The sequence below is a fragment of the Gopherus flavomarginatus genome, chromosome 8 (assembly GCF_025201925.1).
Source record: "Gopherus flavomarginatus isolate rGopFla2 chromosome 8, rGopFla2.mat.asm, whole genome shotgun sequence".
NCBI classification, from domain to species: domain Eukaryota; kingdom Metazoa; phylum Chordata; order Testudines; family Testudinidae; genus Gopherus; species Gopherus flavomarginatus.
Window position 1 is genome coordinate 105,524,136 of NC_066624.1, and position 27,649 is coordinate 105,551,784.

General features: G+C 43.4%; 1 protein-coding gene across 3 annotated transcripts; it reads right to left on the reverse strand.

Annotated features, from left to right (window-relative positions):
• LAMP3 (lysosomal associated membrane protein 3) lies at positions 1-27,215 on the reverse strand. Of its 3 annotated transcripts, XM_050964289.1 has the most exons (7): positions 26,893-27,210; positions 16,123-16,970; positions 14,980-15,102; positions 10,534-10,591; positions 10,075-10,239; positions 2,507-2,667; positions 143-240 (listed from the first exon to the last, which is right to left on the reverse strand). In XM_050964289.1, exons 1-6 carry the CDS (start codon positions 26,936-26,938, stop codon positions 2,528-2,530), a joined length of 1,380 nt encoding a protein of 459 aa, XP_050820246.1. In that variant the 5' UTR covers positions 26,939-27,210; the 3' UTR covers positions 143-240; positions 2,507-2,527. The 3 variants fall into 3 exon arrangements, with proteins under 3 accessions (XP_050820247.1, XP_050820246.1, XP_050820248.1); XM_050964290.1 differs by lacking the exon at positions 2,507-2,667 and having other exon boundaries at positions 1-240; positions 26,893-27,215; XM_050964291.1 differs by lacking the exon at positions 143-240 and having other exon boundaries at positions 944-2,667; positions 14,980-15,099; positions 26,893-27,212.
• Positions 27,216-27,649: the final 434 nt, after the last annotated feature.

Below are 27,649 nucleotides of genomic sequence, written 5' to 3' on the forward strand. Positions count from 1 at the left end.
TTGTTCTAACAGTGTTATTAGAAGGAAAATTATGGCAGACTTGAAATTCTAAAATCTTTTCATTAAATGCTTCTCATTATTTATATGAAATTATTTTGATCCGCTAGATTCTCTGGTACGCAGGCGATTTACGCTTAAGGCAGACTGCATATAGGATAAGTGCCAGGATGCCGGCGATAAAGATCACGAAGAAACCAATCGCAGGAAAAATGATGTTGAAGTCAGCTGCGCACTCCTCCACTAGAATGGGAAAAAATATGTTGGGTAAAATTTAGTGATGCCGACACTGACTGAATCTTTCAGCCCTTCATGAAGTGATCTTTGAATACTGGAACATTAGAATCATTTGATCAGTTGCAGTCATTTGAAAGGACCGTATCTCTTCTGCTTACTATGCTTACAAAGATATCCAAGTACCTCTCCTTTTGCTGACTGGTTTTAAATTTAGTTTGATACTTTTGTGGACTTATGAGTGCTGCAAAATAGTCTTTCATTTTTACAGTCAAACTGAGAGAACAGTTCTGGTAATGCACTGTTACTTTCATAGACAGATTTTAAGGCCAGAATGAATCACGATGATCATCTAGTCTGACCTCCTGCATAACACAGGCCAGCCCCACATCACAGCATCCATGTGGAGGGAATTTTTCTCCTCCACTTTGTAAGTGAGTAAGCAATAATGGTTTAACTAAGCAGTAGTAAAATATCAAAACAACTTTTAAACTTTAAACAAAATGGGCCAGATATTGATTTGAGTTACCCTGGTGAAAATCCAGAGTGAGCCCACTGCAGTAAATAAAGTTACTCCAGATCTATGCTATTACTTAACTGATATAAAATATTGGCCCAATGTTATCTATTTATTATTGCTTTTTTTTTTCAAACTAAACTAAGTGATGAAGAATTCTTTGTACAACACATTTTTCTAGGATCCCATCCAGGCAAAACTCCCACTCACAGCAAAACTTAGCTTGTTACCGTTATTAGTAGGGAGGATTTTTACTGTTCTCATATTTTATACTACTTTCTCATTTTAAAATATTTTCATATTTAATTTCTCCCCACTTTGATGTGTTTTGTCACAGTGGGTCAGCTTTTTTGGTTTTTGTATGTTTGTCTTTTAAACTTGGTAAATCTTTTGTAAGATGAAGATTTAAATCAACTAAAAAGCCCCACTTTAATCATCTCAAAATCAATTACTGTATATGTCTCTCAATCACCTGATTAGTAGGAAACAGAGACCAAAGCATTACGTACAGCATGCTTTAAAATTAATCTAAATTATCTCCATGTGCAGATCCAGCACCTCAGTTCACAAGCATGAAATTCATCCTTGTGCAGAGGGCCTACACACCATTTAAGTCCCACAAGAACCTTCAAAATGTAGCTTAAGTTCGTCTTCATTTGTTCACAGACCTTTGTGGGCCCTCTGCAGTTGACACCATTTAATATTAAATATTCACTGATGGTGTGTTTTTAATAACCTTAGTGTCTTCCTATACTTAGAATAGGAGAAAGTATCATCATTACCTCAGCATGGCAATTGTTGAGTTTTGTGGCAATGACTGTAACTATTCTGAATAGGAAGTGATTTTACTCATGAGCTCCCAAGAGAAAATGTCTTAAATATTGGTCTAATTAGATCCTCAAACCCACTTGAACTCACCCCAACCTCAGCCTACACATGTTCAGTAAAGTCTCATGACACTAGCCCATGTTTTCTGCCCTTCTGTATTAGATCTCTCTGTGCTGTATTGCGACAGAGGGTGAATAGTGACATGCTGTTTATAGCCACAGATGGCTCACTCTATCCCCCTAGAGCAGACATTTTAAAAGAAATCCACTGTCTTAGATATATTTCTTATTCCTTATTATGTTTTTTTTTAAATGGAAATAAAGCTCCTTAGAAAATTATCCAGCATTCACTCTGGAGTGGGCATCAAAGCAGCCCGATCTGTCTGTGAAAGTGCAACAGCACTAATATGTATATCACATTGCCACAGCAGGACCTGTCACTCTGTTTCACCAATGGAATTAGTAGGAAAGGGAAGAGATTAGTATAATACTACCCCTAATACTCATAAGGTGAGTGTGCACATTTTTGTGGAGGGAAGCAGAGGCAACCTGTCCAACCATGATGATACTTGTCCCAGGGCTTCTACACACATGGCTTCCCATAAAAGCATCACCAAGCACTGGTTCTACAGAAGCTCCTGTGAATATAGACTTAGTCCTGTGAGAGAGTGTCTTGCATGCCTAATAGTTAATCATCTCCTTAGACCCTAACAGCATATCCCTAGACTCATCCCTTTATCATTTGTTCTGTCTTCTAAGCACCCATAATTTTGTTGGCTCTTTTTCAAGAACACATAAGATCTTAAGTGTTACCTCTTGCATGTGCATGTGCATTAAACACATGGCCTCATCCCATTTAAAACTATAGGTCTTTGTATAGGTTTCACAACGGGAAGCCAAGATTCCCAAGGCCTCTATACTTGCGACGCACTTTTTGAAGTGTGTGGGCAATTCAGATGCGTTCATATCCTCTATTTGGCTTTCTTCTGGAAATTAGCCCCAAGGCAAGCACAATGACAAACAATCCCAGGATGCTCAGGCCCAATGCAATAGGGATTGTTCTCCTGTTTCTGTCAAGAGAACATTCTTCCTCTGCAATTAAAGTTAGAATATAGAGTAGGCATTAGATCAAAACAACACACTGCTAGAGTGCAAGCTGATGCAGATACTTTTAGAACATAGCTACCAGGACAACCCAGAACTCTATGTCATTGCTGAACTCAGTATGTTTTTCTTTATGGAGGGATCACATCTCACAAAAACATACTTGCCTACATGGAAATAGCTATATTCCTTGTGGGGAATCTATTCTGCTTTATCACATACACACACATGGAAAAAAAATCTGTTGATACACATTTACGTGTGGAGCACTCCATGCATACAGTGCAAGGTTAAAAATAATGAGTAAGACCGATATCTGACATGAAGGAGAACCTCTGCTGTGCATCTCTCAGTTACTCCTGCCTAATAGTCTGCCTGGTGCGAAGGTTGCAGATCTCTTGAGGTATCTAGATAGACTTATGTAGTGCTGGAGAGGAGCCGGTGGTCATGGTACATGTAGGTACCAGAGACATAGGGAGGGATAGGAGAGAGATCCTGGAGGCTGCTAGGTAAGAGATTGAAGTCCAGGACCACCACTGTAGCAATCCCTGAAATGCTTCCAGTTCCACGCACATGGCCAGTTAGACAGGCAGAACTGCAGGGTCTTAATGCATGGATGAGATGATGGTGTAGGGAGAAGGGTTTTAGATTTATTAGGACATGGGGAAACTTTTGCAAAGGGGGAGCCTATACAAGAAGGATGGGCTCCACCGAAACCAAAATGGAACCAGATTGCTCACATTTAACATTAAAAAGGTCCCAGAGCAGTTTTTAAACTAAGGGCTGGGGGAAAGCTGACAAGTGCGGAGGAGCACATGGTTCGGACAGAGGCATCCCTTAGGGAGGATCTATTAATGGAGATTCTCTATTTCCCAGAAAGAGGAGAGGATGGAAGACGATAAAATACGGTAGGATCTGATGAGAAACCGTCAAATGAAAAAAAGTCCCATTCAATTACATCATATAATGGCAGACAGCTAAAAAGTAGCAAGTTTTAAAAATGCTTATATACCAATGCTAGAAGTCTAAATAATAAGATGGATGAACTAGAGTGCCTCATATTAAATTAGGATACTGATATAATAGGCATCACAGAATTTTGGTAGAATGAGGATAATCAATGGAACACAATAATACCAGAGTACAAAATATATCGGAAGGACAGAACAGGCCGTGCTGGTGGTGGAGTGGCACTATGTGTGAAAGAAAGTGTAGAATCAAATGAAGTAAAAATCTTAAATGAACCAAACTGTACCATAAAATCTTTAGGGATAATAATTCCATGCTCTAATAATAAGAATACATCAGTAGCAATATATACGGCGGCCCACCTGACCAGAATGGTGAAGTGACTGAAATGCTCTGGGAGATTACAGAGGCTATTAAAATTAAAAACTCAATAATAATGGGGGATTTCAACTATCCCCATATTGACTGGGCACATGTCATCTTAGGGGACGGGCTGCAGAGATACAGTTTCTTGACACCTTAAATGACTGCTTCTTGGAACCTCTAGTCCTGGAACTCACAAGAGGAGAGGGAATTCTTGATTAAGTGGAGCACAGCATCTGGTCCAAGAGGTGAATATAGCTGGACCACTTGGTAATAGTGACCGTAATATAATTAACTTTAACATCCCTGTGGTGGGGAAAACACCACAGAAACCCAACACTGTAGCATTTAATTTCAGAAAGGGGAACTTCACAAAAATGAGGAAGTTAGTTAAACAGAAATTAAAAGGTACAGCACCAAAGGTGAAATCCCTGCAAGCTGCATGGAAACTTTTTAAAGACACCACAACATAGGATCAATTTAAATGTATACCTCAAATTAAAACACACAGTAAGAGAACCAAAAAAGAGCCACCATTGCTAAACAACAAAGTAAAATAAGCAGTGAGAGGCAAAAAGGCATCCTTTAAAAAGTAGAAGTTAAATCCTAGTGAGGAAAATAGAAAGGAGCATAAACTCTGGCAAATGAAGTGTAAAAATATATTTAGGAATAATAGTTTAGTTATATATGACTTAAATTAGAGTGAATAAATGAAGACTCAGCACAGCGCTTCTGAAAGGTTACCAAACCCTGAACTAGACAGTTATAAGTCACCAGAACCAGATGGTATTCACCCAGGAGTTCAAATGTGAAATTGCAGAACTACTAACTGTAGGCTGTAATCTATCATTTAATTCAGGTTCTGTACCAAATGACTGGAGGATAGCTAGAGGTGATCCCGGCAATTACAGGCTGGTAAGCCTGACTTCAGTACCTGGCAAACTGGTTGAAACGATAGTAAAGGACAAAATTGTCAGACACATAGATGAACATAATTTGTTGGGGAATAGTCAACATGATTTTTGTAAAGGGAAATCATGCCTCACCAATCTACTAGAATTCTTTGAGGGGGTCAACAAGCATGTGGACAAGGGGGATCCAGTGAATATAGTGTACTTAAATTTTCAGAAAGCCTTTGACAAGGTCCTTCACCAATGTCTCTTAAGCAAAGTAAGTAGTCATGGGATAAGAAGGAAGGTTCTCTCATGGATTGGTAACTGGTTAAAAGATAGGAAACAAAGAGTAGGAATAGGTCAGTTTTCAGAATAGAGAGAGGTAAATAGTGGGTGTCCTCCAGGGGTCTGTACTGGGACCAGTCCTATTCAACATATTCATAAATGATCTGGGAAAAAGGATAAACAGTGAGGCGGCAACATTTGTAGATGATACAAAACTACTCAAGATAGCTAAGTCCCAGGCAGACTGCGAAGAGCTACAAAAGGATCTCTCAAAATTGGGTAACTGGGCAACAAAATGGTGGATGAAATTCAGTGTTGATAAATGCAAAGTAATGCACGTTGGAGAACATAATCCCAACTATACATATAAAATGATGGCGTCTAAATTAGCTGTTACCACTGAAGAAAGAGATCTTGGAGTTATTGTGGATAGTCCTCTGAAAACATCCACTCAGTGTGCAGCAGGAGTCAAAAAAGCAAACAGAATGTTGGGAATTATTAAGAAAGGGATAAATAATAAGACAGAAAATATCATATTGCCTCTATATAGATCCATGGTACGTGCACACCTTGAATAGTGTAAGCAGATGTGGTTGCCCCCTTCTCAAAAAGGATATACTGGAGTTGGAAAAGGTTCAGAAAAAGCCAACAAAAATGACTAGGGGCATGGAAGAGTGCTGTATGAGGAGAGATTAACAAGACTTGGACTTTTCAGCTTGGAAAAGAGACGACTAATGGGGGATATAACAGAGGTCTATAAAATCATGACTATTGTGGAGAAAGTAAATAAGGAAGTGCTATTTAGTCCTTCTCATAGCACAAGAATTAGGAGTCACCAAATGAAATTAAAGACAGCAGGTTTAAAACAAACAAAAGAAAATATTTCTTCACACAACACACAGTCAACCTGTGGAGTTCCTTGACAGAGGATGTTGTGAAGGCCTAGACACTAACAGGGTTCAAAAAAGAACTAGATAAATGCACGGAAGTGGGCAGGAATGGTATCCCTAGCCTCTGTTTGCCAGTAGCTGGGAATGAGCAACAGGGAATGGATCACTTGATGATTACCTGTTCTGTTCATTCCCTCTGGGGCACCTGGTATTGGCCACTGTCAGAAGACAGGATACTGGGCTAGATGGACCTTTGATCTGACCCAATATGGCCGTTCTTATGTATGGCCAAAGAAGGGAGTCCATAGCCAAGCACTTCGTTAGCATGATAAGGATCACACCTAACTCCATATTGCCTCAAACCTACTAATTCTCCATGCGCAGAATCCCATATTTAACTCTGAACACTTGTGAGTGAGGAAATTGGGGGTGGAGGGTGAGAGTTTTGGACGTAGGACAGAGGATTATGCCTAATGCTGATTCTTACTTGGAGTCATACATAGCATCCACTATCATGGAGGCTAGAGCACAATAGCCCATAACAGAAGGACTTGCAGTATCAAGATCTTAGCTGATAGATCCATTTACTAATTAAATTATATTTGGGAAATTTATTATATATCTGATGGGACTCCACAGGCTTTTGTAGGCAAGTAATGTATATCTTTTAAATGTGCCTAAATATTAACTCCAAACATACCTCTTACCTGTAAAGAAGGGAGACAAATCCCGAAGTCCTTAGTCAGTCCCTAAATAGGCAAAACTCCCATTGAAATCAGTCATCGTTTTACCCGACTAAGGACTTAGGGATTGGGCTCAATGAGACATTGGCCTGAGGAAGAACTGAATAAAGACTGCAAAATTTAGGACATTTACTTGAATAGGACTTAAGGATCTGGCTCATTTAAACTTGCACTACAGTCAGAATAACATTAGAGATGAGAGGATAGTCTGAGTTTCACCATTGCCCAGTGCTAGCAGCTGCAGGAAACTGATTATAGATCCACCTGATCTTAATGCACGAGCTCACTCAGTGCTCCAGAGAAAGGCCTCTTATGTGATGCTTTGAGTATAGTAGTTTCCTCTGATCAATTAAATCCTTTATATATGATCACGAATCATCACAGCTCAGCAGCCAATCCAATTTACACCCAGAATATGCTCGGGTCCAAGTAACTTTCTTCCACTGTGAATTATGCCTAATAACTTGGGCACAGCAGGAAGGTCAGGTGTTGACTGTCCTCCAAGAAAGATAAAGTCTCTCCATGTCTGTGACATACAATATTAAATCTTAAAGTGTTAGTAAAACTGTATGATTCCTTTTCCTGCTGTTAATCTTATCTTCAATTCTTTTTAACCTCCTGGTCTGCATTGCTACAGGTTGTGGTGAGCTGTGGCTTGGTGTAATCTTCTCAGTAGGGGGGAATCTTTACACCAGCAGCATTTAACTAACCTTGAGCATATTATGGAGTATAAAATGTCATCTATAACTCAGAACTACCACACTGCTTACCCCGCTCCTGATGGAGTTCTTACCTAGCTCAGTGGTTTCATCTAAGGCTGGGTGCTGCTTTTTTAAAAAGTAAGCCTTTGGCAAATTCAGGATTGTAGTAAAGCTACACAGCTTCTGTAATCTGCATTCAAACTCTCCACAGGTCTGCGGCTGTCTGGATCAGGGATGTTGGTTTGGGGGCAACTTTGGGTTGTGAGCACTGAGACCTATTTCCAGTATATGGAAGTATGATTCAAAAGTAACTTTTAGGGCTTTCCGAACACAGTAGAACAAGCCAAACTCCTCCTCGACGTAACTCCATTGTGGCATATGCAAAACTATAAGTATCTTGAAACCCACGGTCATTGCTGCTGGTGTTTTCTTTCTTCCTTCCTTCTTTTTTTTTTTTTTTTTTTTTTTTTTAAATATAAGCAAATCTGGTGCAATGGAAGTGAAACTCCACTGTCTCAGAGATGTGACGTAAGAAGACCATTTGTGTGGCTGCTTTACAGATCCAACTTTTACTGGGGATTTTTCATTCATCATCTGCATACAGAACAGTATGTAACTTTCTCGTAACTTTCTTGGCCATTGGAGGAGTTCTTTTAACCAAAGTTACCTGCCTTCTGGCCTTTTGGCTAAATTCCAATATAACATCATTTTGGAGATGTCCTTGATTAGCAGGCTATCTCCTGTTATAGGGAGAGAGATTATGTGATCTAATAGGCCTTTTCTATGTGTTACTACTGGAGATGGGGCCATACCAAAATCCCAGGTCTGAATAAACCCATTCTTTTAAGAAGTTCAGATCTGAATTTGGAGACCAACTATGATCCACATCAGCTCAGTTTTGTGGTATGGAAAAACCCTTTGTGAGAATGTGTTTACATTAAAACAAATGACAACTAAATCTTGCAAATTCAGCTTCAATTTGAAGAACTTTTAAAAATATGTATGGGGAAAAAACATGAAGAAGATGATGTCATAAGGAACTGCAGGAGGTCTATGGAGATCCCAGTATAGTAAATGTAGTGAAGTCCCAATCACTTCATTGGACAGGGCATGTTCTTAGGATGATGGAAGACACACCAAACAAGGCGTTTCTTGGAAGGATATCCTTGTGGTGTCCAACCTCATAGCTAGTAAGGAGAAGATGGAGAGATTACAGTGAGCAAAGTCTAAGAGCTTTTAATGTGAATTACCCTCAACTGGAAAAATATGCCCTTGAAAGAAAGAGTTGGGGACAAATTGTGAGAGTGGCCAAGGTTCTCCATAGTCTACAGAGCCAGGAAGCAGTAGTAGAGAAAAAAAAACACAGTTTCCCACTATATTACCTTCTGTGCATAATGAGAAGTACTAGCCTGCCAGGAGGAGGAGAAGGAGCTGAAATGCTGAACTAGCAAAGGAAGAACAACAGTTCAGTTTTAACAGATTCAAAGGAGAGAATTAGACAGGGAAGGGGAATCAAGGAAATGATCTTTTGAAAGCAAGAAGAACATCAGAGGGCAAAGGAAGAGCTATGTGCCTTTTCTTTTAATGTGTGTAAATGGCAGGAGAAATGAGAAATCTGCTTGACTACTTAGGTTCGGGTATGGTGCCATGACCATAGAATATGTGCACCTTATATGAATTAAAAGCAAAAGAAAATATTGATCATCCTCTCTCTTTCTTCTGAGTCGGTAGCACTAAGCTACTTGACTGGCTTGTGTTTGCATGTCTGTATGCAAGAGGAGCTTGTTCAAGGAAAGCCAACTTGAAGAGAAGAGCTTTGCATTTAGTGCTGAATATGGGCAGGCTAGTGATCATTCTTGCTGCACCTTTTCTGATAGTGAGTTCCATAGTCTCTAAGTCAAGACCCACTAAAAGTTCCATCTCCTGCATGCCACAGCGGTTCCCTACTGGATGGCAATTTCATCATTCCAGTGAAGTGTAGTTTGTAGGAGATCATGGTTCTAAAGGGGCAGATGTTCTCCCAGGTAACTAGTCCCAGGAACAGCTTTGACAACAGAGACCTTGAATTAGACTCTGTAGACAAAGGCCTAGAGGGCAGGAAGCTAATGCAATGGTTGTAAATACACTTCCAGTAGCACTGGGAAAGCAAGAGGAGGTGGGGGATACAACGGTCACTGAGAGACAGGTAGGGTCGAGGATGGTGAGTTTTTAAGGATGAAGGGAAATGGAGCATGTTTATAGGCAGAGGGAAAGGAGCCAAAAGTCATAGAGAGGCTTTCTCCTTCATGCCCTGGCCTGATGTGTGACTGGGAGAGACCGATGACACCAGCAGCTAACAGGTGGAAACACTGGGGAAGCAGTTTGACTTAGAGAGCCATTACTTTACATTGATTTTCCACATACTTAACAGAGCCACCATATTTCCAGCCTGCCAGCCCGCAGTGAGAAAAGCCTCCTTGCTATATTAATAAAATTGAAATGCTGCCCAGTTGCAAATCTTTAGCTCCTGGAGCCACAAAATAAGCCTGGATGAGCTAACTCTCTAACGTACCTTTCCCAAACTGGTCACCAACAATGGCAAAGGCTTGGAGTTGGGTGTTAACAGTGAGCAGCTGGAAGTTGTCTGCCAGGTTCACCATCTGTTTGCTGAGACACTTAAATGAATTCCCCATCGTAGCTGTAAACAGCTGCTTGCTTGTAACATTGTGCCATGAACCTGGAGGCCACAAAGAGAGAGAGAGACACAAGTAGGAATAGACAATAACTCTATGGAAACATTTCTGAGGTTGAGTGGTGGCTGATTCTGAAGAGCCTTTGTTCCGCTACAGTAACCTATCAACAAAATCACTGCTTTTAAGCTAAGGCAGCCTGAGTCCACCCTCAGATATGTAGACCCCAGATATGTAGAAAACTGAAAATAACTGATAAGAAAAAAATTACAACAGAATTAAATCAAGAATGGTTTGGAAATGAAATTAACACTGTGAATATAAAATACACAACCACTTACCCACAGAGGGTATCTTTAAGCTGGCCTCAACTCTACTGATGTAATAGACTCTATCTTTCTGCAAAATAACAAATTAATATCATTAGCTGCCATTGCGCCTTAATGTTTGTGAAATACAATACACAGTATACTGCGGGGCAGGGAAGACAAACCCAGCAAAATGGACTCATGGAGGATATAAGAAGAAATAGTTATTGTCTCGCTAAACAAAGCAAGTGTTTTGTGAAAGAAACAAATTCTATTGCCCCGTGGAGCTTTGAGATTATTATTAATTTTCCAGATGCTTTACAAGAGCAAAAAGTCACAGGGCCAGGTTATCATCTGGTGTAATTTCAGTTCTACTGATTTCAATGGAGCTGTGCTGATTTATAGTGATCGAGAGTCTAGCTAACAGTCCCGGCCCTGAAGAGTTTATGATTCAAATTTGACATGACCCATGAGAGTCATTAAAAATAAACCGAGGGTGAATGAGGAAAAATGGGCAAAGGTAGCAGTGACGAGATCACACAATTATTCAAGATTAGAACATATCAAAAAAAATCCTGCCATCAGATCCTGAGAATCAACTCCCTCAAGCAGCCCATAGGGACTTTATTTTAACATTCTGGTGCCAGAGTCTGGCGCACGCACCCTGCCATATACGCTGCAGCTAGTGCTCAGTTCAGTATAAGTGGATCATGTGAGTGCGATTTGCAGGTGTTGTACGTGAGTATAAGCCATATATATGCAGTGTTGTTGTAATCGTGTTGGATATTAGAGACACAAGATAGATGAGGTAATATCTTTTATTGGACCAACTGGTAAGAAAGACAAGCTTTAGAACTTACACAGGCCTGAAGAAGACCTGTGTAAGCACCAAAGCTTGTCTCTTTCACCAACAGAAGTTGGCCCAGTAAAAGATATTACCTAACTCACATTGTGTCTGAACATTTCCATGTCATTTGTGGTAACTGCATGTAGGGGAGGGTTCCACAAGTTTTTGTATTACGCAAGTTAATAATCACAAGATGACACCTTTTATTCTTCTACTCTGTGTTCTACTTTTATACTTGGAGGGAGACTCTCCACACTGCTCTCTTTAGTTGAATTTATGTAAGACTTGCACAGAGCTGAATGGTGGCTTTAAATCAGTCTCACAGCACTGAGATTCAAGGTGCTTGGGACAGGAAGATGTCTGCAACAATTTGTGCATTTCCACTGTGAGTTTCCAGTTTGGATTTTGCTTACCTTCCATTCGTTGTAACAACAATTTGAGGTGAAAGCACATCGCAAAACAAGAGAGGAAACTGTAACAGGAATGGTCCTTTCTGTAACTTCTGTAATTGCACACACCTCCCACAAGGCCAGTTTGATTTCACAGGCTTGCAGCTTTGTGGAGTGGAAAATACCTGAGATCGTGCCAGCTGACTGTGGTATTTTCAGCTGACCATCCTGCATGGGTATTTCACTAAAGCCCGGTGGAGTGCAATTGTCTGATTGCTCTGGCCTGGGACCCTCACGGAAATGAGAGTTGTATCTTATGAGGCTATTCCCAAGGAGCAATATTTTAAATGAAAGAAATGCAAGTTTCAGGTTTAGAATTTTGCCCTCCTCTTGCAGCCCTGTTGCAAGGCTGAATTACCAATGGCTTCAGCCATAGGCACCGACTCCATGGGTGCTTCAGCCCTGGAGCACCCACGGGGAAAAATTAGTGAGTGCTCTGCACTCACCGGCAGCCAAGCTCCCCTCACCCTCCAGCCCACTTCCTCCCTCTCCCCTGAGTGGGCCGCATCCCTGCTCCTCCGCCTACCTCCCAGCATTTCCCACCTGGACGTCGCCAAACAGCTATTTGGCAGCATTAGCACACTCCAGGAGTGGGCGAAGGAGTGGGAACATGGTGCACTTGGGGAAAAGGCAGGGCCAGGGTGGGGTTTTAGGGAAGGAGTTGGAATAGGGGCCAGGAGGGGGTGGAGTTGGGGCAGCAACTTTGAGGAAGGAGTTGGAATTGGGGCAGGGCAGGGAGCTGAGGAGGGGTTGAGCACTCACAGGAAAGAGGGGAAGTCGGCGCCTATGGCTTCAGCTACAGTTCTATGTATGGAAGGACTGGAGGGTTAGACTGCTGGATAATTGCCAGCTGGCAACTATTCTCCTCTTGTACTTCTCCTTCTCGAACTAAGGGGAATTTTAAGCCTCACAGGTTTCAACAACAATAATAGAAAATGTGTGAAATTCCATAGTCAGAAAAAGAGGAAAGAAGTTCTAATAATTATACCTGGCACTTTCTATAGATTTCAAGCCCTTTACAAATGTCATTTGCACCTCATCACACCTTTGTGGGGGAAATATTAGAAAGCCTATTTTACAGATGGTTAAACCAAGAGGGCTAATGATTTGCACAAGATCACACAGCAATCCTAGGAATGTTGACATCTAGTATCCCACTCTAACCACTATACTCCAGTGAGAAGCAGTTGTCAGTGACATTCCTGACAAACAAGTGTCCATATCACAAAAAAGTTGCCATCTCCATTAGCAACCTTGCATTCTGTCCAGACATGGGACCAATTCTACTCTGAGGAATAAAATGTGTGTTCTTACTGAGTATATGGTGGGTACATTACAGGCCTTCCTGTTTTCAAACCCTGGGCAAGGACACCTGCCTGTTGGTTCATAGAAGCAGCTACTCATTTATCTGTCATCACATTTCAGCACTGCAGACATGTGACTTGAGGGTCTGATTCTGCTCTCGGCTACACTGATGCAAATCAGGTGTGACTGGAGCTATACAAGTGTAAAACCAGTTTGCCTGTGACCAGAATCAGTCCTTGAGAGTCTGAAGGTTGACCATACCAGACTGAAACTGTAACAAATGGAGTTCTGAACAGCTCATATTTCAAAGCCCTGACACTCTTGTGAGAGCTTATCTTTAAGTGAAGGATAGATTGTGCAATGCTGTGCCATTAATCTCATTGTTCTGGGGCTGAGCGCAAGCACAGCTCCCAAGTTTCATATCAGTATCCTTAGTGCTGCTGCTCCAGCTGATGCTTATAGGTACTTGAATCACAGGACTTGGTCTAAGGATCCTTGCAGGGTAGGAATGCAGCTCTCTGAGTGCAAGGAGAACACATCCAAAACAAACACTTAAAATATTAACTGATCCTTTGTTTTGAAACATTTCCTCTATATATTTTCCTTCGCCTCACATTTATTCCTCTTTCCTCTGCAGTTTTAGAAATCTGTCTCCAGTCAACCAAGGGAGATGGGTTTCAGAGTGGTAGCCATGTTTTTCACCAGAATCTAATATTGTCACGTTGCCCAAATATTAACAACTTTGGGCAGTATAAACTGGCACTGCTTGCTCCAATGTCTCCAATGGACCTATGCCAATTTACACCAGTTGAGGATCTGGCCCTTTGTCCAAAGGTGAATTGTGAATGTTGGATGATTAACCACTTGCATGTTCCCTAACACGGTTGTTGTTAACAGGGGTCTAGGATGATTTCCCTGACCAGTGTGGAGGACAGAGGTATTCTATCCTGGAAGACTGATGGAACCAAAAGCAAGGTTTTAGTTTGACCCATTAAAAAGATACGGTTCAGCTATGAAGTTCAGACCCAAACCCAAATGTTTCCAAAGTTCAAGTGTGTTCAGATTTGGGCCCCTCTTCATGTAACAATCTTGTGGCTTTGCGAGATTAAATCACAAAGGCAGTTGATGATGTTACAGTTTTATTACAGTCTTTTTTCCATTTTAAAGTCCTTTTGTTGACTGCCTTGTCTATTGCATTCATAGTACAAACTTCTCTTTATAGCACTGCTGGTGTCACGGTACAATCCCTATTAGCCATCATCGAATCTCTTCCCTCTGCACACCAAAAATCAAGGCACGAGTGCCACATATAAACCAGAGTCCCTTGTCTCTTTAATTTAGGGTCCAGTGCCAGGTTCCTGACATGCACAGAGATGTATTTATTCAGAATAACATGGTCACTGACATGCCATACCGTATTCTACATAGATGTTTGGAATAGAGATGGCCCCAAACTAAACCCTGGACCCAAACACCTCTGAAGTTTGGTGGTGGAGGAAATCTGAATTTGCAAATGTCTCCTCTCTTTATAATAGGCCAAACCAAAAATTCAGGTATAAACAGCCACATATTTTGAGCTGTGTGCAATCCACATCCAGGTTTTGAGTGATACCCTGTTGTAATATCAATATTTCGCTCTTCTCTAGTGTCTTCAACCAGAGGATCTGAGAGCACTTTACTGACATTAATTTATTGAGCATCAGAACACCCTGTGAATTCTTTGCAGATGGAGAAAATGAGGAACAGGGAGATGAAATGACTTGCCCATGATCATGCAACGAGTCATTGAGCGAGCCGGGAATAGAACCCAGGAAATGAATCCCTATTCCCCAGCTCAGACGTCTGCCTTGCTGTAAAAAATAAGTGCGCAACAATTACCTTTGCAAAGGTAAAGCTTATAAAGCCGCCGTTAAAAGTTAAGTTCAGATCTGATTGCAGATTTCCACAGCTTCCAGATATTTGTGTGATACTGGGATGAATATTGAAGTATCCCTTCTTCTGCTGTGGAGACAAAAAAAAAAATTTCCAGTGTAGCTCAGTTAGAGACAAAACAAACAAAAAAACCCTCAGACACTTAAGAGCTTTCTGAAATTGAATTGATGGGTCTGGATCAATAGCTTTGTGGCTGACTACATGCAAGAGACTGTAGGCTGCATGACCCAGTCTGATCTTGTGCTTCCAGGGACTTAGCACTGCAGATTGCACTGTTTGTCTCTAATATCATTTCTGCAGACCTGGACTTTAGTTTGACTTGGGCCCTTCAAGGCTGAGAACACTTCAATCTAACCCTCTGTGGGCCTTTCTCACATCATAAAACAATGCATCACAATCTGGTGAGGAGAAACCCCAGAGCAGACCAGGTCTGCAGGTTAGAAACAAGGTCCTTTAGTGGCGTGAGGCGCTATGCTTATCTCTGGACCATAGTGAGTATCAGATACTTTCATCATCACATTTAAACAACATTTAGAATCAAAATGAAAACATCTAGATTTACTATTGTTAGGATTAAAAAACACAAAACAAGAAACCATTTGCTTTGGAAAGGATATAAATTCCAATACTTCATAGTATAATCCTAGTCTCTAAGTAATGGAAGTTAGGACAACCTTTTCCCTATGGCAGGCTATTCTGTAACCAGCTAGAATGGGGTTTCTTGCATGTTCTTATGAGGCGTATAGCTGCTGCCTGGAACATTGGTCTGATCCTCCTGGCAGTTCCTATGATTCTAAAATATCAAAGAGCCCAAATCAAAGACTTCCATCTTTGAAAAACTGATTTATAATTTCCCAACCCTCCTATGACTCTCCAGTTTAAGCATCTTTTTAAAGCAACTCAGATTGTAACTCACTTAACAGTTCTGGGAAAAAGGTACACTTCTTACACTGATGTCTAATTTTGCGGCATGTGGTAATTGATGGGAATTGCTTTGAAGGAGGCAGGATAAACTCAAACTAATGAAGAAAGATTGGTACAAGCATCAGATCATGTATCTCTTTAATGCTAATGAATATTGCATCTCACCGTCTTGGAGTTTTGAACAATCAGCTCCAATCCCATTGATGCTTTAATGCAGATCACACTTCCATTGGAAACATTGTAGGCTCCAGTAGTGGGTGATGATGGATCAGGTGCGAGGGTGGGCCCCACGGTGGCTGTCGTAGCAGGTCTGGTTGTTTGATTCCTTGGAGGAATGGTTGTCATGTTGGTTCTGGCTGTAGTTTTTGCTGCTGTATGTGTTGTTTGTTTAGTTGTCTGTGCGATGGTCTTTCCAGCTGTCTTCTTGGTTGTTGCTATAGTTGTTACTGCAAGGGTTGTAGTTTGATTGGTTGGTGATGTAGGCTTTGCAGTTGTCTTCTTAGCTGCAGCTGTAGTTGCTACCCTTGAATGGGTTGTTTGGTTGGTTGGCAGTGTGGTTTTCTCGGTTCTCTGGATGGTTGTCCTGTTAGATGTTTGTGCTGTAGTTGTTACTCTTACATGGGTTGTAGTTTCATTGGTCGGCAGTGGGGGCTTTGCAGTTGTTTTTTTACCTGCTACTGTAGTTGTTAATATTAGATGGGTCGTCTTGCTAGTCAGCTGGGTGCTGTTTTCTCTTGCTTGCATTGTCATGTTAGGGGCCAATGCTGTTGTTACCGGAAGACGGTTTGTTGTTTGAGTGGCAGGGAGCACAGATGTTCTTTGGCTTAATGAGGTGGTTATAATATTACTTGTTCTGCTGGAGAAAAGCATGGTGACTGCATGGCTAGAAGAAGTTATCTGATATGGGGAAACTGACTGAACAGAAGTAGTTCTCTGTAGGAACGAAGTAGATTGTGGGATTGATTTGAGCCCCATCTCATAATTCCCCACATCGGCATGGCAGGATAAAAATGCTGCAAAGGAGTAAACAGGTCATTAGACTAGTAACCTTCATTGCTTATAACCTGTTGATATTTATAGTATCCCTCTGATTTTGTAATAAGGAGTCTGGTATATTTTGATTCCTCCTGTCACTCCATTTATAATGCAAGAAACAGAGATGACATTCTGTAGAACAACTCCTGTTAAAGAAACTTTTTATAACAATACCCGAGTCTGTTATATTGTTGCTAACTGGAGAGTTATGCAGCTTGGCACATTGGGACGTTTCATTTGAAGTGTGGTGCAATGAAGAGCAAAGAAACACCATTAAAATAGTCACAGGACATACTCTCAGCACCACGGGTCTGCTGGGTGCTGAAGATCTGGGATTTTGATCCTCGTTGGAGCCTTTTTCTATTAGGGAGGAGATGAGTTTAGCTGAATCAGTAACACAAGGGGAAAAAAGAAAATAATAAAGGTATTTTTCAGGTAAGTCAAGTCTTTTTATCAAGGAAGAAGGCAGGAATCTGTAGAAGTTACCGATTTTCATAGGTGCTCAATCATCTCATAACATTTCTAAAGCTGCGGTTATTTGTGTAGCCCTGTTAGCGTGGAGAGGGTGAGGGAAGGTGCATTTGCTCCATTGCACCAGTGGGAAGGCAGTGATGCATGGAAGGCCCAGATTTAGTTGGTGCTGTGATAAATAAAGTGGTGGTGTATCTCCACCGCTGCCACCAAGCCAAGGTCAGAGAGAAGCTGTAACATTGGGAATTTAATACAAGCCTGGAGTAGCCAGTATTAATTTTTAAAATCCTTGTGAGTCCTCAGGTCCTGCACTCATGGTGCCAGCTCCCTTTGATGGACAACCAGCCAGCCAATTATCTGTATAATCCCACTCCTGCCACCATATCAAGGCTGAATCCCCACTCTGACACCTCGAGTGCAGGAAGTGGAGATTCGCAAGGATTTTAAAAATTAAAACTGGCCATTCTGGGCTTGTATTAAACTCCCAAGGTTACAGCTTCTCTCTGACCTTGGCTTAGTAAATGCTGCCACCACCCAAATGCAACAAAACCCCTTTGAACCCAGGAAGGAGCACTTTGGAATTCCTCCTTGTGGGGTACCCTCAAGCCTTTTCATCCCCCTTGGGGGAAGAGCTGAGAAAGAAAACAAACTTTATTTATCACAGGTGCGCTTGGTTGTTACTGTTGCTGGCTGCTCTGGGGGAAGGATCCCGAGGGTGCAGGACTTCCATGGTCCTCCCTCTACAAGCTGCCTCTGTCTGGAAGGTGAATGGGGAGGCCACTGAGGCTAGTACCCCAGGCAGCTACCTCTTGTCCAGCTTCAACACAGAAATAACCTTCCCTCTGACTGCACAGCCCCCTAGTTGTCACCTACCACCCCACACTAGGATCCATATGGGGTATCATCAAACAACTACAACCCACATCGATGGGGACCCATCCTGAAAAAAATCCTTCCTGAACCTCCTTTTCTGGCCTTCAAACAACCCCCCAACCTCTCCAAGTAAGCTCCCCACAGACAAGGACCCATCAACTCAAAGCGGCACCAGACCCTGCCAGAACACCAGATGCAAAACCTGCAGCTGTATCTCCACTGCTACAGTGATCAACACCCACCCACAGCACACCTTTCAAGATCCATGGATATTATATGTACCTAGCACAACATGCAGTGTACCTCATCCAGTGCACTCAATGTCCCAATAACAACTTTGTGGGTGAAACCAGACAATCACTACATGCTCAAATGAACTCACGCAGGAAAATGAGACAAGACAAAAACATCCTATCACTGGTGGGTGAACACTTTTCATAAAGTGATCACTCTATAGCTGACCTATCAGTCCTCATCCTCAAAGGAAACCTGCACAACACTTTCAAATGACCAGCTTGGGAGCATAAATTCATCACTCTGCTAGACACTAAGAATCATGGACTGAATAGAGACACTGGATTTATGACTTAGTACAACAATCTGTAACCCACTAACAGCACTCCCCCAGCTGATTTCTCCAGGCCCTTCCTTATTTTCCTCCCTACGACTGGAGGAATGTTAATGGGCCACCTTGAATGGTCCCTTGAAATGTGTGTTACCTCCTTATGCTAACCAAGCTATAGTTAGCAGTACTGTAAGTAGCATAACTCCTTATGCTAGACCTTGTATTTAGCAGTGACACTTTGAGTTAGACCATGTATACACTAGAGAGCGTACAGCGGCTCAGCTGTACCGATGCAGCTGCACCGCTGTAAGATCACTCGTGTAGCCGCTCTATGCTGACAAGAGAGAGCTCTCCTGTTGACATAATAAAGCCACCTCCATGAGCGGCAGTAGCTTTGTCAGTGGGACAAGGGATCCTGCCGACATAGTGTTGTGCCCGCTTCCACTTATACTGGCATAATTTATGTCACTCGGGGGTGGAATAGTCACCCCCTGGAGAGAGATACATTTTGCAGACATAAGTGGTAGCATAGGCTCCAAATTATTAGTTAGTTAATTAGTTAGTTAGAACCCACTGGCAGCCAAGCTCCCCCCCCCCCACATCCCCCCCCCCCCGAGTGTTCTGCACCTCCCCTCCTCCGCCGACCTCCTAGTGCTTCCTGCCCGGCTGCCACCCAACAGCTGTTTGGCCGCTCCCGTAGGTGGGGGAGGTGCGGGAACTTGGTGTGCTCGGGGAGGAGGCAGGGCCTGGGCCGGGATTTGGGGAAGGAGTCAGAATAGGGGCAGAGTTGGGGCGGGGACTTTCAGGAAGGGTTTGGATTCAGGGCAGGGCATCGGTGGTAGGGGTGGAGTCAGGGTGGGACTGGGGGCAGGGAGGGGTAGAGCACACACCAGCGGGAGCAGAAATCAGTGCCTATGAGTGGTAGTGTAGACATGGCTTTAGTTTCCCAGACCTGAACTTTTCTCTCTCACCACCAGAAGTTGGTGCAATAAAAGCTATTACCTCATGCTCACCATTGTCTCACCAGTACCATAGGCATCCTACAGTGTACACTGGGAAGAAGGATTTTATTATCCCTAGATGGGGCAGGATGTGGTGGTAAGTATCCTTTTTATTAAGCTGGCCAAGGACCACAGAAAAGTTTAATTTCATCAATGTAGCACTCCACTTCTGATCAGAGCTCACTTTAGGAGGAGTATGGCAGGATCAGCTGGGACACTTTAATGGTCAGCCATGTAGCAGCCAGTGTTAGGATCCTGCAGACAGACTATGGAAGCTTTCCCTGGCAGACTGCCTCTCTATTCCCAACCCCTCGCCATCCTCCTCCCCCCCACACTTTTTTTAAACTGCTTAACAGACTCGGGCTGGGCAGGATCAGCACAACTCCATTGCGTAAGTGAAATGTCTGTGAGAGACAAAGTCCCAAGGAATGAGTGCAAAGCATGTGTCTACACTGGGCAGCCTACGCTCAAAAAGGGAAGTGGTGCGCTGGGCGTTCCCAAAGGGATAGTCCCAAGGAAGGATCAGGCCTCTAAAGTAGCTCTCTTTAAAGAGAAACAAGCTTCAAAGTCTAATGTTATGTTGCTTTTTGGTAAATATCTAAAATGATTCAAGGGGATGAGATTTCAGACTTTGCAACATTTACAGAAAGTTTATATTGTGCCTCTTGCAGAACCTATGAGGTGGCTACAATCTCACCACTTGCACACCCGCTCCAGGCACACACAAAAAAAGCTCTTCAGCTCCTAAATCTACACAAGCAATTTAAAAAAGAACATTCTGAAGTATAAAAGCTTGTGAGTATAACTCTGTGTGAGTGTAGGGGTGGGGGAAGGGGACAGGCACTGTAAAAACACAGCCACATTAAGAGAAGTCATAAGTGTCCTACCCAATTATATATTCTTTGAAATGCAACAAATCCAGGAAGTAGGTAAAGTGGTTTCCCTTCTTGTTTAGCTGAAATAGCAGAACAGAAATCGCTTCCCCATTAATGGGTGAACAGGTACCCTTAGATCCAAAATGATTCATGTTCCAGACAAAGCATGTGGTCTATGAGTGAAGATCTTCACGAAGTTAGCTGAGAAGTTTATTTTAACTTAGTCCATCTGGAGGGGGGCTATATAAGAAACTGCACCCAAATTATACAGAGGCTGGGATTTGAGATTCAGATTCTAGGTTAAATCAGGCCTAGAGGAAGGTTCAGATTAATTGGTGCTGGAATCTCAAACTGTTCTTTTGTTTGTTTGTTTGTCCAAAATGGCAGAACATCTGATCTTGCAAAATGTCCACCGTCATAGGACATATCCAAACTGGATCCAGAAAATAAGACCTTTTTGATTCTGGATCCAGTCGTGAACCAAAACCATTGGAGTGGATCCAGATATATGGGTCTGATTCTGACCCCACCGCTACCCCTCAAAAAAATTGTTCACAGAACGGAGGGTTGTGAATTATATGCCCCAGATCAGCCTTGCCTCTAATCTTGACCAGTTTTCATTTCAGTGTTGAAAGGACTATATTTCACTTTAGTTCTAGCTATTACTATAATCTGAAAATACAATTCAATGCAATAGAAAGGTCATATCTAGTTAGCATGACTGACATCTCAGAAAATAAATATTTGTTATCAGTAGAGATCTAATTATGCCAGCATGCTTTTATATCATATTTGAACTTATCTTCCCAGTTCAGACTCTCCTGGACTTTAGTTTAGTTGCTCTGGCAGAAGTTGTATTATTCCCTTCCTTATGGTCATATTCACCATGGCCCATAGAGAGCAAATGCAGTTGCTTTGTTCTATCTACTGTGAGGGGGAAAGGCCAGATGACTATACAAAAGTAGTGAGAAACAGGTATCTTAGCCCCAGGCTAAACAAATCCCTGTTACCAGGGTAACCAAATGGCAGTTGCTCCAGGTTAACCAAGACACCTGGGGCCAATTAAGATCCTTCTAGAAAGCAGTGGAGACAATGAGGTTGATTGGGACACTTGAAGCCAATCAAGGGCTGGCTGGAAGTAGTTAAAAGCCTCCCAGTTAGTCAGTTAAAGGTGCATGTCAAGAGCTATAGGAGGAAGTTGTGCTGCTGGAGAAACTGGGCAGGACAAACCCCATCAGGAACAAGGAAGGATGCCCTGAGGTAGGGGTGAAGTAGATGTTGAAGAAGCGGGAGCTGCTGTGGGGAGGTGGCCTAGGGAATTGTCCTTGTCCTGTTTCAAAAAGTCAGCTACCAATAGCTGCTACTATTAGGTCCTTGGGCTGCAGCCTGGAATAGAGGGTGGGCCTGGACTCCCCCACATCTACCCAATTAATCACAGAAATAGTGAGACAACTGAGACTGTGCAAGGGAGGGTTGCTTTTTTCCACCGCCCTTGCTGGTTTATGATGAAAATGAGTCAGTAGGCTGTGTCCCTTGCCTCTAGAGCAGGGGTCTCAAACACGTGGAGTTATTTGCTGTGGCCTGCCAAGGTCTCTGCCCCTCCCCTGAGTTATTTCTTGTGGCTGCCAAGCTCCCCTCCCCCACCATCTCCCCTCCCCCCCCCCCGAATGCTGTGTCCCCGCTCCTCTGCCTACCTCCAGGTGCTTCCTGATGCCAAATAGCTGTTTTGCTGCACTTAGCACTTTCCAGGAGGGAAGGGGGAGCAGCGGGGAGCCGCATGCTCAGGGGAGGAGGCAGAGAAGAGCTGGGGTAGGGGCGGGGATGTGAGGAAGGGGTTGGAAGAGGGGCAGGGAGGTGGCGGAGTTGGGGTGTGGACTTTGGGGAAGGGGTTGGAATGGAGGCAGGTAAGGGACAGGGGTGGAGCCTCATGGAAGGGATGGAGTGGGGGTGGAGGCAGAGCAGGAGGCTTTTGTATCTTTGTATGAAAAGGTGGTCAGTGATGCGGCCCTCGGGCCAATGTACTACTCCTCATGTGGCCTGCGTGGTGATTTGAGTTTGAGATCCCTGCCCTAGAGAGAGAAGGGCTACGTGGAGGGTCACCGTGAGCCTCTAAGGCTAGCGTAATCTGCCTGGGAGTGTGGGACCCACTGAGACAAGGTCGGAGCATTGTCACACTACCCAGAGTTGTGGTTTGATGCATTAGCCCAACAAAAATAGAAAAGAGGAAGATGTAAGTTAACTTGTTTTCTTGAAGGCTGTGAAACAGCCTTAAATTTAAATTAATTTAGATAGAGAAGACACGACAAGAGTTCAGTACTGCTCAGATTTTGGTAACAGAACAATTTCAATATCCATTTTGATAATGTTTTCAATTTAAAATTCAGAGGGAAAAATTAAGAGGCAGGAAATTTACCAAAAAGGAACATTTTCAAAATATATTTTTCATTAAAATGTCATTTTTGATGGAAAAATGTTTCCTTTGAAAAATTTCAACCAGCTCCTCTAGTTAGGCTAGAAAAGCAAAAACGAAGCCATCACTTGATGAGTCTCCACATGGCCTGTCCTGGTCACTAGCAAACCCCCAGATCTCTCTGCCAGACTAACATCCATAGCCAGTCCACAGTGAGGTGGGGGAGTGGGTTGTGCCTCTGAGTCAGTGTTGCCACTCTAACATCATTCAGGTGGCTTGCTCCATCTTCTGAAAAGACTTGGACGAGCAAGCTTCATCCCAGAGAACATGTCCCATTGCTTGCTGGGGGAGCTTGGCTCCAAGTGGGTGCAGAGCACCCACTAAATTTTCCCTGTGGGTGCTCCAGCCCCAGACACCCATGGAGTCAGCACCTATGCACAGCTCCAGCTCAGAACAAGCACCCATCTTATGGGCCTCGGTAGCCCCAATCCTTCCAACCCTTCTCTAAGGATTGGGGCCTCCATGAACCAGGGGTCCTGTGTGTTGGCTGGATCAGGAAGAAGGCCCTGAGCCTGAATAAAATCAGCCTGTGTACATCTAAAACTCCTTGTCTGTTGGTCCCTGAAGAATCCAGTTCGAACTACCCTTTCTTCAAGGGGCGCGGGGGCAGGGTTGTGGCTTCAATGGGCTGATAATGGAGGAAATACATTACCATCCCCCTTTCACTAGAGGAGTTGCATATAATGACACAGACACAGCTGCATTTTTAATACAATGTACCCCAAAGGTAATAACCCTAATTCAATCAGGTGTAACTTAAACTGCTGCATATTGAATTATCTTATTTCTAAGACTTATTCAGGATATTGTCAGTCTGTCACAGCCCCCATCTCATTTTTGTGTCCGAATGACTCAAAGCTGGAAAGGAGCAGCAGGGAGTTTATATAGACTCTCAGCACCCCAGCAGTTCATTTTTTGAGAACTTTTAACTTTTTTAAAGCCTCTTTCCGTCTTGGCTGATGTAGGATTCATTTCATGAATGTTGCAGACCCTGAACTGCATTCCTCCCCACCCCCCCACTGCAGCTCTTTCAGCTTTAATAGAGCTCAAGAGTTCTGAAATCGAAGGAACAGGGCAGTTTTCAAAGTTCCCTTTTACTAATCCAGGTTTGAAATCTCCATTTTCACGCATCAGTGGCAGAGAAGATGGCCGCTGATTCAGGCTGCGATTGTCACTGCCATCAAAGGAATTTAGACAACACCCAATTTTCATGAATGTCAATGGAGATTGTGCATCTGAAGCCCTTAAGTGGCTCTGAAAATCTCAACCTTTGTTCCTGTAAGTAAGACAATATCCCATGGTTTTTAGAGTGATCTGAGCCCTTTTACTCTCTTCTCCCCTACCTGTTCCCCCTCATTCCTCTTCCTTTCCCTTACTTTAAGATATCTCCTCCTAAGTAAACTATCCCCACCTCACCCCCCCAAAAAGTGTGGAACTAACATGTTTGCTGCCATCGCATTCTTCTCTCGGCTTGTGTGTTCTACCCCTTCCCCCACCCTGTGTCTGGCTGGTCTATTTCGATTGTAAGATCTTTGGAGCAGGGGACTGTTTGCTACTCTGTTTATACAGTGCCTAGCATGATGAGGCCCTGATCTTGCTTGACCCTTAGGCACTACCATAGTAAACTGGCTTAATAACAGCTATAGGGTGAGGCAATAAAGAAATCGGCCAATATATTTTTCTCTCATCCAAATCCCTTTGTCCAGGTTTATGTTCGGAGACACTAACTGCTCAGGGGCCACTCAGGGCAGGGCTGGCGCTTCCATTTAGGCGACCTAGGTGGTCGCCTAGGGCACCAGGATTTGGGAGGGCTGCAGACTGCTCCGGTGGACCTCTCGCAGGCATGCCTGCGGAGGGTCCGCTGGTCCCGTGGCTTCGGTGAAACATCCACAGGAATGCCTGTGGCAGGTCCACTGGAGCTGCAGGACCAGCGGACCATCCGCAGGAATGCCTGCGGGAGGTCCACTGGAGCCGCAGGACCGGCGAGCCTGCCCTGCACCTAAGGCGCCAAAAACCCTGGCGCTGCTCCTGACTCAGGGTTTTCCCTTTTGATGCTGAACCCAATACATGGCTGCTTTTAATTGATGGACTTGGTAATAGGGACAAAAAGAAGGCCTGATCCAGCATTTATTGCAGTCAATGGAACTATTCCCATTGGTTCCAGCTGGCTTTGGATCAAGGCCTTCAGGAAGTGGACAGGGCCAGCTCCAGGCACCAGCCCAGCAAGCAGGTGCTTGGGGTGGCCAACGGAGAGGGGTGGCAAGTCCCTCACTCCCTCTCGGAGCGAAGGACCAGCCACTGAATTGCCACCGAAGACTGAAGCAGCGGTGGTAGAGCTGATTGCAATCGCAGCATTTTTTATTTTTATTTTATTTTTTTGCTGTTTTTGCTGCTGGGGGTGAGGGGGCGCAAAAACCCTGGAGCCAGCCCTGGAAGTGGGAATCCACCTAATTTAGTAATTGTATAAAGGGCCAGATCCCATGGGAGCTTTTCAGGCCCCCAAACACTGGATCAGGCCCCCAGCCTTTGACTCCAGGCTTCCTTCCCCCCAACCACACACATGTTTTACTCTGCAAACTTTTCAAAAACTCATACAGAATTTCTAAAAGGGAAACTCTGAACTAGGAAAAAATCCTAGGGAGCAGCTTCCCTCTGATTAAAGGCAGCACAACATTATCTGCTCAGTTCATTTCCCCAGTCTCATTCCACTCTCCTTTACAACGATGTACATTCAGAGCAACTCTTGTGAGCTCCAGCGGAGCTACTCCCGATATACCCAGGAGACCAGAAAGCAGAATTTGCTCAGGTTTATCCCTGACGTTGCTGTTCGTACAATCGATCTGCCGTTTCTCCTGCTCAGCATATTGCTGTGGTCAATGCTGCTCAGGGAAAGATTTTTGACACTATTCTTATAAGCTTCCTGCACATTAGGTGCTAATAATCAGTGCAGAATGACACGGCAGAGCCACACAGCCATTATTCAAAGGCTAGATAGTTTCATCTCTTTCAACTGATATTTTGTAGTTAATGCAAGTATTCAGAGATGTCTTAATATTTTGGGCTAGACCCTCAGCTGGTGTAAATCAGTGTAGCTCCACTCTTCAATGGAGTGATGCTGATGTCATGAATGTCAATGGAGATTGACTTTTATTTACACTTTTGTTTAGATTAATCCCTTGTAACTGGTCTTCCCCTTGCTCCTGTCCTGGTACCATTATAGATGAATGTCTCTCCATTACCTGCGCATTAGCCAATTTAGGTGCCCAGCAAGGTCTTTGTCTAACTCTTAATATTTTCTGTGAGCTCTGTAGATCTGCATGGGGATCTCTTTAACTCAAACTGCCTGCTTCTTATTCATGCATTTACCTTACCTACCATAAGCTCAGGGTTACTTTCAACACAGAATGCAAGGAAAAATATCTAAAGCAAAAACTCAGAACAGGGCTTAAGTTATAATCATATTTACTAGCACATTTCTGAGCAATGGGAACATATTAACTGCATCGCTATTTATAGGAGCAAATTTGTTCTCCAGGTGCTAATCTGTTATTAAAAGTAATTTTTTTTAATGCAAAGAAACACAAAACTTGCAATGACCAGAGGTAGCATTTGATGCTATAAAGCACTAAGAAGGCTATAACTCACCACAGGCGACGTTTAGCAGGACCACCTCCAGAGCATGCCTGCCCATGGCGGAGGCAGGATCGAGACTAGCTGCAGTTGTGAAGTAAGGTGCTGCTCTTCCTCTTTGCAGAGCTGAAAGGTAAGGAACAAATGCCTGCCCAAAGGCAGATACCACCAAGTCACATGAACAGAGAGACTAGGGTGGAGCAGGAGGGAGTTAGTGTTAAGCCACCACAGAGGAAAAGGTTGATGATGGCTGGCAAGTGAAAACAAGAATAAGGACTGGTGTTCTAAGCAAGGTGTTTCATTCCCTCCCGGCAGACCATCAAGTGGGTAGCAAGAGTTTATACAGAGTGGCTTAATGTTGTCCCTAGGTTTCTAGCTTCTAGTTATGGCTGTCTGATGCCTGTCTTGGAAGGCTGCAGTTTTAATGATTGAAAATACTGAGCATTAAATGGGGACCAGTGAGAGAAAGTTACTTTGCCCCCGTGTGCTTAAAAAAAAATTGGGGGTGTAAATTCTTTATTTAAATTTAGGGCTAGGAGAGGTAGAGGTTTGCACATTTACAGTGCACTGAGCGGGGCAGGTGCAAGAAGCCAGGTCCATCCACCTCCACCCAGACAGAGCCCAGCGAGAATGAGTGTGGGGGGGGGGGGAGAGCAAAGCCTAAGGGCTGGCTAGCAGTTCTTGAGCACTTTGGGCAAAGCTGACAAGCTGGGAAGCCAGAAGGAAGGGAATGGCCTGAGTGGAGGGAACAATGCTGACAGTCCCATCTAAT

What these genes read in the sequence shown, in the direction of transcription:
- LAMP3 (XM_050964289.1), bottom strand. Translation starts at nt 26,938, where the DNA reads ATGGGCAGGCATGCTCTGGAGGTGGTCCTGCTAAACGTCGCCTGTG. An exon ending in TTGTTCAAAACTCCAAGACG is followed by an intron (nt 15,103 to 16,122) that starts GTGAGATGCAAT and finishes TTGTCTCCACAG; the next exon opens with CAGAAGAAGGGATACTTCAA. An exon ending in TGGTGACCAGTTTGGGAAAG is followed by an intron (nt 2,668 to 10,074) that starts GTACGTTAGAGA and finishes CTTTAATTGCAG; the next exon opens with AGGAAGAATGTTCTCTTGAC.